General features: G+C 43.8%; 1 protein-coding gene across 1 annotated transcript in view; it reads left to right on the top strand.

Moving 5' to 3' along the window:
* iqch (IQ motif containing H) overlaps window positions 1–14,921 on the top strand; it is a 158,356-nt gene that overhangs the window by 67,175 nt on the left and 76,260 nt on the right. Inside the window, exons 14-15 of the mRNA XM_045706147.1 lie at window positions 3,189–3,461; window positions 4,638–4,826. Of these exons, the coding sequence (XP_045562103.1) occupies window positions 3,189–3,461; window positions 4,638–4,826 (462 nt within the window). The remainder of the gene's footprint in view (window positions 1–3,188; window positions 3,462–4,637; window positions 4,827–14,921) is intronic.

Genomic DNA, 14,921 nt, shown 5'->3' with positions numbered 1-14,921 from the left:
ACGAATCCATAGGTTATGGCCTAATTAAATTATTTCAGTTGACAGATTTCCTTATTTAAACTGTAACTCTGTGAAATCTTTGAAATTGTTGTATGTTGCATTTTATAATATAGTTCAGTATATCTTTTTTGTAGCTGTCGATTTACCGCCACAAGCCGATGCTGGCATTTAATACCGCACTCAGCGAGCTGTATAGGGCAATAAGCAAACAACAAAATGCTCACTCAGTCCTAGTGGCCGGTGGCTTTAATGCAGCAAAACTGAATACTGTATGTTCTGGAATTCATCTGAAGGCTTTGGCTTCATTAATAAGTGCATCAACGACGTCATCCCCACAGTGACCGTACGTACATATCCAAACCAGAAGCCGTGGATTACAGGCAACATCCGCACTGAGCTAAAGGCTAGAGCTGCCGCTTTCAAGGAGCGGTACACTAATCCGTACGCTTATAAGAAATCTCGCTATGCCCTCCGACGAACCATCAAACAGACAAAGCATCAATACAGGAATAAGATCGAATCCTACTACACCGGCTCTGACGCTTGTCGGATGTGGCAGGGCTTGCAAATTATCACGGAATACAAAGGGAAACCCAGCCACGAGCTGTCCAGTGATGCGAGCCTACCAGACAAGATAAATACCTTCTATGCTAGGCTAGCAACGCTGAACCATTCATGAGAGCACCAGCTGTTCTGGATGACTGTATGATCACTCTCCGTAGCCGATGTGAGTAAGACCTATAAACATGTTAACAATCACACGGCCGCATATGGATTACCAGGATGTGTACTCAGAGCAGGCGCTGACCAGCTGGAAAGTGTCTTCACTGATATTTTCAACTTTTCCCAGACCCAATTTGTAATACCTACATGTTTCAAGCAGACCACCGACCCTGGACAACACCCTGTCGTTCTACACTAACATCAAGGCGGTGACCCGATCCTGTAGGTTCATGCTCTACAACATTCGCAGAGTACGACCCTGCCTCACACAGGAAGCGGCGCAGGTCCTAATCCAGGCACTTGTCATCTCCCGTCTGGATTACTGCAACTCGTTGTTGGCTGGGCTCCCTGCTTGTGCCATTAAACCCCTACAACTCATCCAGAACGCCGCAGCCCGTCTGGTGTTCAACCTTCCCAAGTTCTCTCACGTCACCCCGCTCCTCCGCTCTCTCCACTGGCTTCCAGTCGAAGCTCGCATCCGCTACAAGACCATGGTGCTTGCCTATGGAGCTGTGAGGGGAACGGCACCTCCGTACCTTCAGGCTCTGATCAGGCCCTACACCCAAACAAGGGCACTGCGTTCATCCACCTCTGGCCTGCTCGCCTCCCTACCTCTGAGGAAGCACAGTTCCCGCTCAGCCCAGTCAAAACTGTTCGCTGCTCTGGCACCCCAATGGTGGAACAAGCTCCCTCACGACGCCAGGACAGCGGAGTCAATCACCACCTTCCGGAGACACCTGAAACCCCACCTCTTCAAGGAATACCTGGGATAGGATAAAGTAATCCTTCTAACCCCCCCTTAAAAGATTTAGATGCACTATTGTAAAGTGGTTGTTCCACTGGATATTATAAGGTGAATGCACCAATTTGTAAGTCGCTCTGGATAAGAGCGTCTGCTAAATGACTTAAATGTAAATGTAAATGTAGTCCCTGTGCCGAAGAACTCCAAGGTACCCTGTCTAAATTATTATCACCCTGTACCAATCACATCTGTAGCCATGAAATGCTTTGAAAAGGCTGGTCATGACTCACATTAACACCATCATCCCAGACACACTGGACCCACTCCAATTCGCATACTGCCCCATCAGATCCACAGATGACGCAATCTCTATTGCACTCTACACTGCCCTTTCCCATCTGGACAAAAGGAACACCTACACGAGAATGCTGTTCATTGACTACAGCTCAGCGTTCAACACCATAGTGCCCACAAAGCTCATCACTAAGGGAAAGGGAAAAGGGGGATACCTAGTCAGTTGTACAACTGAATGCCTTCAACTGAAATGTGTCTTCTGCATTTAACCCAACCCCTCTGAATCAGAGGTGCAGGGGGTTGCCTTAATCGACATCCGCACCTTCGGTGCCCGGGGAACAGTGGGTTAACTGCCTTGCTCAGGGGCAGAGCAACAGATTTTTACCTTGTCAGACTCGGTAAGTTAAGGACCCTGTGATTAAACAACTTCCTCTGCAACTGGATCCTGGACTTTCTGACAGGCCGCCCCCATGTGGTGAGGGTAGGCAACAACACATCCATCAAACTGACCCTTAACACGTGTGCCAATCAGGGGTGCATGCTTAGTCCTCTCCTGTAGTCCCTGTTCCCCCACGACTGCGTGGCCGCGCATGATTCCAACGTCATCATTAAGTTTGCCGAGAAAGACTACAGGAAGGAGGTCAGAGACCTGTCAGTGTGGAGCCAGGACAACAACCTCTCCCTCAACGTCAGCAAGACAAAGGAGATTATCGTGGACTACAGGAAACAGAGGGGCTGTAGTGGAGCTTGTCGAGGGCTTCAAGTTCCTTGGTGTCCACATCACTAAGGAATTATCAAAGTCCACACACACCAAGACAGTTGTAAAGAGGGCACGACAACACCTTTTTCTCCTCAGGAAGCTGAAAAGATTTGGCAGGGGCCCTCAGAACCTCAAAAAGATTTTTAGCTGCACCATTGAGAGCATCTTGACTGGTTGCATCACAGCTTGGTATGGCAACTGCTTGGCATCCGACAGCAAGGCGCTACAGAGGGTAGTGCGTACAGCCCAGTACATCACTGGGGCCGACTCCCTGCCATCCAGGACCTCTATACCAGGCGGTGTCAGAGGAATGCGTTAAAAATGTTCAGAGTCTTCAGCCACCCAAGTCATAGACTGTTCTCTGTGTTACCACATGGCAAACAGTACCAGTGCACCAAGTATGGAACGAAAAGGACCCTGAACAGCTGTTAACCCCAAGCCATAAGACTGTTAAATACTATAGTTAGTGAAAACATTTTTTTTTCTCTTTGTATTGTTGGGAAGGGCCTGTAAGTAGAAATCACAACCTACTAGCCTTTCTCAGGTTAGCCAGTACCCATAATCCTTCAATTTCATCCCTGCATGTACCTGTCTGAGAACCCCCCCCCCCCCCCAAAAGACAAATAGACACTCAATTTTTTTTTTTATCTTCCTCTCCGCTCCATCTAGACCCACAACATGTGTCTGTCCACGCTGTTAAAGTACAGCCCTCGAACCCTACGACGAATCCGTAACCTGATCCAGGGTCAGCATGCCTACATGGTGGGCGGTGTGGCCCACTTAGATGACCTGGCAGTGGCTGATGAGCTGGGGGTTCCCCTCCTGGGGCCAGAACCTGCTGTGGCCCGACTCTACAGCACCAAGTCCGGAGGCAGGAGGATCTTTACTGGCGCAGGGGTCACCGTGCCCCCAGGACAGTGGGACATATACTCCTTACAACAGGTATTCTTCTTCTTTCTATCAATTCAACAGGTATTCTTCTTCTTCTCTCTATCAATTCAACAGGTATTCTTCTTCTTCTCTCTATCAATTCAACAGGTATTCTTCTTCTTCTCTCTATCAATTCAACAGGTATTCTTCTTCTTCTCTCTATCAATTCAACAGGTATTCTTCTTCTCTTTATCAATTCAGTTCCCTGTGGCTCAGTTGGTAGAGCATGGTGTGTGCAACGCCAGGGTTGTGGGTTCGATTCCCACGGGGGGCCAGTATAATTTTATATATTTTTTTAATGCATGAAATTAAAATGAAATGTATGCATTCACTACTGTAAGTAGTAGCTAAATGACTAAAATGTAAAAATGTAAAAAAAAAAAAATGGCTTTCTTGGTATGGGAAGCATACTTTATTGGTATGGGAAACATACTGTATGTTTACATTGGCAAAACAAGCAAAATGGATAATAAACAAAAAGTGAAATAAACAATAAAAAATTACCAGTAAACATTACACTCACAAAAGTTCCAAAAGAATAGAGACATTTCAAATGTCATATTTTGACTATGTACAGGGTTGTAACGATGTGCAAATAGTTGAAGTACAAAAGGGAAGATAAATAAACAAAAATATGGGTTGTATTTACAATGGTGTTTGTTCTTCACTGGTTGCCCCTTTTCTTGTGGCAACAGGTCACACATCTTGCTGCTGTGATGGCACACTGTGGTATTTCACCCAGTAGATATGGGAGTTTTTGAATTCTTTGTGGATCTGTGTAATCTGAGAGGAATATGTGTCTCTAATATGGTCATACATTTGGCAGGAGGTTAGGAAGTGCAGCTCAGTTTCCACCTCATTTTGTGGGCAGTGTTGCACATAGCCTGTCTTCTCTTGAGAGCCAGGTCTGCCTACAGTGGCCTTTCTCAATAGCAAGGCTATGCTCACTGAGGCTGTACATAGTCAAAGCTTTCCTTAAGTTTGGGTCAGTCACAGTGGTCAGGTATTCTGCCACTGTGTTCTCTCTGTTTAGGGCCAAATAGCATTCTAGTTTACTCAGTTTTTTTGTTAATTCTTTCCAATGTGTCAAGTAATTATCTTTTTTGTTTTCTCATGATTTGGTTGGGTCTAATTGTGTTTGGTTTGGTCTGATCTCTCTCTCCCCCTCTCTGTTTCCTCTCTCCCCAGCTCCATGAAACCCTGGCCCAGCTGATGACAGACCACATGGAGGTGAGGCGCTGGCTCTTCAAGATGGACTCTGAGATGGGTGGGCGGGGCACAGCATACTGCGATGTGTCTCACCTGAACTGCTCTACCTGGGCTCAGCAGGAGTACAGCCATCACAGTCCTGAACGCTGGCGGAAGGCCTGGGCTCAGGTAGGGTGGATCACACACTATGACCTTTCACCTGTCACACCACTATGATAACCACAGTCCTGAACACTGGAGGAATTTAAGGGTTAAGTGCCTAAACTGCTCGCGGTCTAGGATTTGGGTAATTACAAGGTCTCACGGTCTCACAGTCTAGGATTTGGTAATTACACGGTCTAGGATTTGGTAATTACACGGTCTAGGATTTGGTAATTACACGGTCTAGGATTTGGTAATTACACGGTCTAGGATTTGGTAATTACACGGTCTAGGATTTGGTAACTACACGGTCTAGGATTTGGTAATTACACGGTCTAGGATTTGGTAATTACACGGTCTAGGATTTGGTAACTACAAGGTCTCACAGTCTAGGATTTGGTAACTACACGGTCTAGGATTTGGTAACTACACGGTCTAGGATTTGGTAACTACACGGTCTCACGGTCTAGGATTTGGTAACTACACGGTCTAGGATTTGGTAACTACAAGGTCTCACAGTCTAGGATTTGGTAATTACACGGTCTAGGATTTGGTAATTACACGGTCTAGGATTTGGTAACTACAAGGTCTCACGGTCTAGGATTTGGTAACTGCAAGCCACGGTCTAGGATTTGGGTAATTACACGGTCTAGGATTTGGTAACTACAAGGTCTCACGGTCTAGGATTTGGTAATTACACGGTCTAGGATTTGGTAACTACAAGGTCTCACGGTCTAGGATTTGGTAATTACACGGTCTAGGATTTGGGTAATTACACGGTCTAGGATTTGGTAACTACACGGTCTAGGATTTGGTCATTTCACGGTCTAGGATTTGGTAACTACAACCTGCCGGTTGCCAAAGAGATGGAGCCACTGCATAGGTCACTGTAAGGTCAGAGAGTGGCATGTCCTAATGGATAGTCAGCAAGGAGACTGAAAGTCTTATCTTAACTTGTAGTCTTAGTGGAAAGTCTTATCTTAACTAATAGTCTTATTGGAAAGTCTTATCTTAACTAATAGTCTTAGTGGAAAGTCTTATCGTAGCTTTTGTCTTAGTGGAAAGTCTTATCTTAACTTATAGTGTTAGTGGAAAATCTTAATTTATAGTCTTTGTGGAAAGTCTTAACTTCTAATCTTAGTGGAAAGTCTTATCTTAACTTATAGTCTTTGTGGTAAGTCTTATCTTAACTTATAGTCTTTGTGGTAAGTCTTATCTTAACTTATAGTCTTAGTGGAAAGTCTTAACTTAACTTATAGTCTTTGTGGTAAGTCTTATCTTAACTTATAGTCTTTGTGGTAAGTCTTATCTTAACTTATAGTCTTAGTGGTAAGTCTTATCTTAACTTATAGTCTTAGTGGAAAGTCTTATCTTAACTTATAGTCTTAGTGGAAATTCTTATCTTAATTCAGAAGACACCAATCCCGTCAGCGGGACTGAGTTTGACAATAGGCAGTGAAAAATCAGAGCGCCAAATTCAAAACCACAAATCTAATAATTTCAATTTCTCAAACATACGACTATTTTACACCATTTTATAGATACACCTCTCCTAAATCGAACCACGTTGTCCGATTTCAAAAAGGCTTTACAGTGAAAGCAAAACATTAGATTATGTTAGGAGAGTACATAGACACAAATAACCACACAGCCATTTTCCAAGCAACTAGATGCATCACAAATACCCAAAACACAGCTAAATGAAGCACTAACCTTTGATGATCTTCATCAGATGACACTCCTAGGACATCATGTTACACAATACATGCATTTTTTGTTAGATCAAGTTGATATTTATATCCAAAAACAGCATTTTACATTGGCGCGTGACATTCAGAAAATATTTTGCCTCCAATACTGCCAGTGAATCAGCACAACAATTTACAAAAATACTCGTCATAAACGTTGATCAAATATTAAACTGTTATTCAAAGAATTATAGATGAACATCTCCTTTATGCAACTGCTGTGACAGATTTCAAAAAGCTTCACGGGGAAAGCACACTTTGCAATAATCTGAGTACGGCGCTCAGAAAAATACACCAGGCAATACAGTTACCCGCCATTCTGGAGTCATCTAAAATCATAAATAGCATTAGAAATATTCACTTACCTTTGATCATATTCATCAGAAGGCATTTCCAGGAATCCCAGGTCCACAATAAATGTAGTTTTGTTCGATAAACTCATTTTTTTACATTTTTTTTTTTTTTTTTTTAACATTTTAGTCATTTAGCAGACGCTCTTATCCAGAGCGACTTACAGTAGTGAATGCATACATTTCTTTTTTTTTGTGCTGAACTCCATAATTTATGTCCAAATAGCTCCTTGTTGTTTGCGCGTTCAGTTAGCTACTCCAAGTGTAGGAAGCGCACGGAAAATGTCACGACGAAAAGTAAAGAAAGTTCTATTTACGTTCTTTCAAACATGTCAAACGTTGTAAAGCATCAATCTTTAGGGCCTTTTTTCACTTAGAACTTCAATAATATTCCAACCGGACGATTCCAGTGTCTTGAAAAAACGTTTTGGAACACAGCTACATCTCACATGAATGCGCGCCAATGAACTTATGTCCTTCCCTGGGTCAACAACTTCCCCACCTTCTTGTTCGCTCTCTGTTCATCATAGACGCCTCAAACAACTTTCTAAAGACTGTTGACATCTAGTGGAAGCCTTAGGAAGTGCTCAATGAATCCTTAGTCACTGTGTGTTTGATAGGCAATGACTTGGAAAGATTCCACGCATCAGATTTCCACTTCCTGGTAGGATTTTACTCAGGTTTTTGCCTGCCATATGAGTTCTGTTATACTCACAGACATCATTCAAACAGTTTTAGAAACTTCATAGTGTTTTCTATCCAAATTTACTAATAATATGCATATCCTAGATTCTGAGTTTGATTAGGAGGCAGTTTAATATGGGCACGTATTTCATCCGAAAGTGACAATACTGCCCCCTATGCGATTGGTGTCGTAAGAGGTTAACTAATAAGCTTAGTGTAGATCTCTGCAGTTCAGTATCCTCAGCCTAGAGCCACAATGACACAATGTCCTGTTATCCATTACTTAGGTGAATAAAGCAGAGTGAGGAGAACAGCAAGCTGGCTGGTTGAATGAAGCCACTCACTCACCGTGTTAGACAGTGACAGGTTAGAGTTTACCTTAGAGACTGTCGCTCTTAGAGACTGTCGCTCTTAGAGACTGTCGCTCTTAGAGACTGTTGCTCTGGCGCTCTCCTGTCCCACTCTCATGTGACGACACAAAAGTCTGTTCAGTTCATGTGTGTGTGTGAGGGTGTCCATAGTCTTCTACAGGAAACACAGAAAATACTGGTCATCTGTGCTCTTTTGAAGTGAAAGCATACGCAGTGCATTCAGAAAGTATTCATACCCTGTGACTTATTCCACATTTTGTTGTGTTACAGCCTGAATTCAAAATGGATGAAATCTTTTTTTTTCTGTCTCATCCATCTACACACAATACCCCATAATGACATCGCAATAACCCATAATGACATCGCAATACCCCATAATGACATCACAATACCCCATAATGAAAAAAGAGAAAACATATTTTTAGAAATACAGAAATATCTAATTGACATACAATACCAGTCAAAAGTTTGGACACCTACTCATTCAAGGGTTTTTCTTTATTCTTACTATTTTCTACATTATAGAATAATAGTGAAGACATCAAAACTATGAAATAACACATAGTCTCAAATATAAAATATATTTTGATTTGTTTAACCCTTTTCTGGTTACTACGTTATTCCATATGTGTTATTTCATAGTTTTGACGTCTTCACTATTATTCACTAGAAAAATAGTAAAAAATAAAGAAAAAAACCCTTGAATGAGTAAGTGTTGTAAAACTATTGACTGGTACTGTATATCATATATATATCAATATATTCACACAGCCATTGATAAGCAGTGGGGACAACATTCCTCAGGCCACAATCAACAGCCTGATCAACTCTATGTGAAGGAGATGTGTCGCGCTGCATGAGGCAAATGGTGGAGACACCAGATACTGACTGGTTTTCTGATCCACACCCCTACCTTTTTTAAAGGTATCTATGACCAACAGATTCATATCTGTGTTCCCAGTCATGTGAAATCCATAGATTAGGGCATATCTGTATTCCGAGCCATGTGAAATCCATAGATTAGGGCATATCTGTATTCCCAGTCATGTGAAATCCATAGATTAGGGCATATCTGTATTCCCAGCCATGTGAAATCCATAGATTAGGGCATATCTGTATTCCCAGCCATGTGAAATCCATAGATTAGGGCATATCTGTATTCCCAGTCATGTGAAATCCATAGATTAGGGCATATCTGTATTCCCGGCCATGTGAACCAACAGATTCATATCTGTATTCCCAGCCATGTGAAATCCATAGATTAGGGCATATCTGTAATCCCAGCAATGTGAAATCCATAGATTAGGCCATATCTGTATTCCCAGTCATGTGAAATCCATAGATTAGGGCATATCTGTATTCCCAGCCATGTGAAATCCATAGATTAGGGCATATCTGTATTCCCAGCCATGTGAAATCCATAGATTAGGGCATATCTGTATTCCCAGCCATGTGAAATCCATAGATTAGGGCATATCTGTATTCCCAGACATGTGAAATCCATAGATTAGGGCATATCTGTATTCCCAGCCATGTGAAATCCATAGATTAGGGCAAATCTGTATTCCCAGACATGTGAAATCCATAGATTAGGGCATATCTGTATTCCCAGTCATGTGAAATCCATAGATTAGGGCATATCTGTATTCCCAGTGATGTGAAATCCATAGATTAGGACCTAATGAATTTATTTAAATCAAATGAGTTCCTTATATCAACTGTAACTCAGTAAAATCTTACAATTTGTTGTTATATTTTTGTTCAATGTATATTATTATTACCACCAAAAGGCAAAAGGCCTCCTGCGGGGACGGGGACCTGGGATTAAAATAAATAAATATAGGACAATGTGGCGAATAACCTTTTGAAATTATCTGTTTAATACTGTCACTATCTAATGAGAGAGAGAGAGAGAGAGAGAGAGAGAGAGAGAGAGAGAGACAGACAGACAGACAGACAGACAGACAGACAGACAGACAGACAGACAGACAGACAGACAGACAGACAGACAGACAGACAGACAGACAGACAGACAGACAGACAGACAGACAGACGATTGTAGCAGCAGGATAGGCCTGGAGAGGGAGGGATAGCTGGGGCATTCAGAGAGAAACATTTTTGAGGTCCAGCCTTCTTTATAAACCCTGCTAGTAGCCAACATAATTTAGCCTCCAGGGCAAACCACCACCATTCAACAGGAAGATAGGTTATGAAGATGTGTGTGTGTGTTAAAAGACGTGCAGATCCGTAGAGTTTTATACACAAACAGACACACACACACACACACACACACACACACACACACACACACACACACACACACACACACACACACACACACACACACACACAGCCCTAGACGGCATACATGGATCATTAGGCACGAGAGAACAAAAGAGGGTGTTTAATAGCATCAACAGATATGGAGTCTTTTCTCTTTCTGTTGTGTTGTCTGCAAACAGAGCTCAATTATTATTCAAGGAAACGGGTCACAATCACAGTATCAGTGTGCGTGGCTAAAATCAATGGGGAAGCCAAGCCAGGGGGGGGGGGTAAAAAGCCCTATGACGACCTGTGGTTGTGATAATTGCATTGTTTTCTCTATAATATTAGTTCATATGCCACCTTTTTGATATATATATAAGGCAGAGACAACAAGAAGACAATAGTCACAGAATATATTCAACCACACCAGTAGTGGCCTTGTTTCTATACTGACAAAGATTCTAGGTGGTTGGAGTCAGACGCAGAGAGCAGAGGGTACATTTTTTGTCATTTAGCAGACGCTCTTATCCAGAGCGACTTACAGTAGTGAATACATACATTTCATTTCATGCATTATTTTAATTTTTTTTTGTTTTTGTACTGGCCCCCCTGTGGGAATCGAACCCACAACCCTGGCGTTGCAAAACACCATGCTCTACCAACTGAGCCACAGGGAAGTGTCACGTCTTTATCTTCTCTGGCACAACACGGTCACGCCAAAACAGAATGGCGCGTAATAAGAAAGACCAACCCAACACACAGGGCAAAACAGTCCGGAGAGAAAATAAGGCATCAGCCAGCACATCCAAAACAAAACAGTGAAATAATCCCGCACGAACCTGGGCGGGTTTAACAGGCTTAAATAAACACACATCAAGAAACACAACAGGGAACAGGTTCCAACCAATAAGACCGAACAGAACAGAAAAGGAAAAAGTAGAACGCCGAGCGCCGCCCGAACAGGCAGGCGATCCACCTTCGGTGGGATTCGTGACATATACAGCATATTGGATGACTGTCATTTATATTCCATTCACCCAGCTCATTGTTAATTAACATCGATAGGTTTAGGATACTACATGATACTAGAATGTTCCCTTGTACCCATCATGAGGTTGTTACAATCTAGTTGGTGCACACAGGTCGAGAGGATTTTGAGTAATCAAGGTGACAGACAAGAGATACATTCACATTTTCACCTTCTCCACTGCGTTCCCTTCGATGTGGATAGGAGCTGCTCCCTCTGCTGTTTCCTGAAGTCCACGATCAGCTCCTTCGTTTTGTTGACGTTGAAGGAGAGGTTATATTCCTGGCACCACTCTGCCAAGGCCTTCACCTTGGACCAGAGCCCCATAGAGAAGTAGTGCACTACTTTGGACCAGAGCACCATAGAGAAGTAGTGCACTACTTTGGACCAGAGCACCATAGAGAAGTAGTGCACTACTTTGGACCAGAGCCCCATAGAGAAGTAGTGCACTACTTTGGACCAGAGCCCCATAGAGAAGTAGTGCACTACTTTGGACCAGAGCCCCATAGAGAAGTAGTGCACTACTTTGGACCAGAGCCCCATAGAGAAGTAGTGCACTACTTTGGACCAGAGCCCCATAGAGAAGTAGTGCACTACTTTGGACCAGAGCCCCATAGAGAAGTAGTGCACTACTTTGGACCAGAGCCCCATAGAGAAGTAGTGCACTACTTTGGACCAGAGCCCCATAGAGAAGTAGTGCACTACTTTGGACCAGAGCCCCATAGAGAAGTAGTGCACTACTTTGGACCAGAGCCCCATAGAGAAGTAGTGCACTACTTTGGACCAGAGCCCCATAGAGAAGTAGTGCACTACTTTGGACCAGAGCCCCATAGAGAAGTAGTGCACTACTTTGGACCAGAGCCCCATAGAGAAGTAGTGCACTACTTTGGACCAGAGCCCCATAGAGAAGTAGTGCACTACTAGTAGACTGCTCAGTTCCTCGTGTCAGACTGAAGACATGAAACATTCCTCATATGTTCCAGTGCCTAACGGACAGATCGAACACCAATCAGAAGAGCAGAAGCACAGCCATGCATATAGATGTGAATAAACTCAGCAAAAAAGAAACGTCCTCACTGTCAACTGCGTTTATTTTCAGCAAACTTAACGTGTGTAAATATTTGTATGAACATAACAAGATTCAACAACTGAGACATAAACTGAACAAGTTCCACAGACATGTGACTAACAGAAATTGAATAATGTGTCCCTGAACAAAGGGGGGGTCAAAATCAAAAGTAACAGTCAGTATCTGGTGTGGCCACCAGCTGCATTAAGTACTGCAGTGCATCTCCTCCTCACGGACTGCACCAGATTTGCCAGTTCTTGCTGTGAGATGTTACCCCACTCTTCCACCAAGGCTCATGCAAGTTCCTGGACATTTCTGGGGGGGAATGGCCCTAGCCCTCACTCTCCAATCCAACAGGTCCCAGACGTGCTCAATGGGATTGAGATCCAGGCTCTTCGCTGGCCATGGCAGAACACTGACATCACGCACAGAATGAGCAGTATGGCTGGTGGCATTGTCATGCTGGAGGGTCATGTCAGGATGAGCCTGCAGGAAGGGTACCACATGAGGGAGGAGGATGTCTTCCCTGTAACGCACAGCGTAGAGATTGCCTGCAATGACAACAAGCTCAGTCCGATGATGCTGTGACACACCGCCCCAGACCATGATGGACCCTCCACCTCCAAATCGATCCCGCTCCAGAGTACAGGCCTCGGTGTAACGCTCATTCCTCCGACAATAAACGCGAATCCGACCATCACCCCTGGTGAGACAAAACCACAACTCGTCAGAGAAGAGCAGTTTCTGCCAGTCCTGTCTGGTCCAGCTACGGTGGGTTTGTGCCCATAGGCGACGTTGTTGCCGGTGATGTCTGGTGAGGACCTGCCTTACAACAGGCCTACAAGCCCTCAGTCCAGCCTCTCTCAGCCTATTGCGGACAGTCTGAGCACTGATGGAGGGATTGTGCTTTCCTGGTGTAACTCGGGCAGTTGTTGTTGCCATCCTGTACCTGTCCAGCAGGTGTGATGTTCGGATGTACCGATCCTGTGCAGGTGTTGTTACACGTGGTCTGCCACTGCGAGGACGATCAGCTGTCCGTCCTGTCTCCCTGTAGCGCTGTCTTAGGCGTCTCACAGTACGGACATTGCAATTTATTTCCCTGGCCACATCTGCAGTCCTCATACCTCCTTGCAGCATGCCTAAGGCACGTTCACGCAGATGAGCAGGGACCCTGGGCATCTTTCTTTTGGTGTTTTTCAGAGTCAGTAGAAAGGCCTCTTTAGTGTCCTAAGTTTTCATAACTGTGACCTTAATTGCCTACCGTCTGTAAGCTGTTAGTGTCTTAACGACCGTTCCACAGGTCCATGTTCATTAATTGTTTATGTGCAAGTGAACAGTGTTTAAACCCTTTACAATGAAGATCTGTGAAGTTATTTGGATTTTTAACGAATTATCTTTGAAAGACAGGGTCCTGAAAAAGGGACGTTTCTTTTTTTTTGCTGAGTTTATATGGCTCTCAGCCGGAGTAGTAGCTGTTTTATTTATGGCCAGATATCTCCGCTTTATGTGGACACACACCAAGCAAGGCTTCGATCCTCTCACAGAGTGTAGCTCGTAGTTTAAGTCCGAATAAAGTATTGCTAAATAAAATTCCTCCCTTTCCCTTTCTCCCCTCATCTACCCCCCCCGCTGTCCCTCTGTGAAGGTCATCTATAAGGAAAGTCTTGGGGTGAGGTCGCTCTTCCGTTGAGAACTAACGACAACCGTTGTTTCCGTCCTTTACATCTTTTTTGCAGCGCCATTGTGTGCTTTATGGCGTGTAGCGAGGCGGAATCGCTGTGGTAACGTGTTGTTGACCCTGGATCTTACAGTACACACACACACACACACACACACACACAGTACTGGAATATGATGATGACTGGTACATGACAGAAATACCAACATCAGATCTGAGTTCAAGTAGTATTCGAAATCATTTCAAATATTTTATCTGGGCTAGATTGAGCTTGACTGAGTTAATGGACCAATAGAATAGTCTCAACACTTTCAAACCCCCCCGCCCATCTGGCACTCCTGTGAGGCTAGAGCAAACACTCCTGTGAGGCTAGAGCAAACACTCCTGTGAGGCTAGAGCAAACACTCCTGTGAGGCTAGAGCAAACACTCCTGTGAGGCTAGAGCAAACACTCCTGTGAGGCTAGAGCAAACACTCCTGTGAGGCTAGAGCAAACACTCCTGTGAGGCTAGAGCAAACACTCCTGTGAGGCTAGAGCAAACACTCCTGTGAGGCTAGAGCAACACTCCTGTGAGGCTAGAGCAACACCGTAACAACACTCCTGTGAGGCTAGAGCAAACACTCCTGTGAGGCTAGAGCAAACACTCCTGTGAGGCTAGAGCAAACACTCCTGTGAGGCTAGAGCAAACACTCCTGTGAGGCTAGAGCACTCAAAAGTATTTTTTGAAATATTTTGAATAGTGTTTGAACCCAGCAGGTCTGATATCAACGTCCTAACGCCCTCATTCAGTCTGATGTTCAGTGAAGCCAGACAGAATCCACTCACAGTGAACCAGTAATGCTTCTGGCTGTTGGACTGGAGTCAATAAAATAACACTTTTACAAACATAGAAAACCAACAAACAAAAAAAAATAAACCCAACAACAACAT

This window comes from Salmo salar, chromosome ssa23 (genome assembly GCF_905237065.1).
Source record: "Salmo salar chromosome ssa23, Ssal_v3.1, whole genome shotgun sequence".
NCBI lineage: Eukaryota > Metazoa > Chordata > Actinopteri > Salmoniformes > Salmonidae > Salmo > Salmo salar.
Note: the sequence above shows the minus strand (reverse complement) of the source record. Positions and strands in the feature narration are given on the sequence as shown.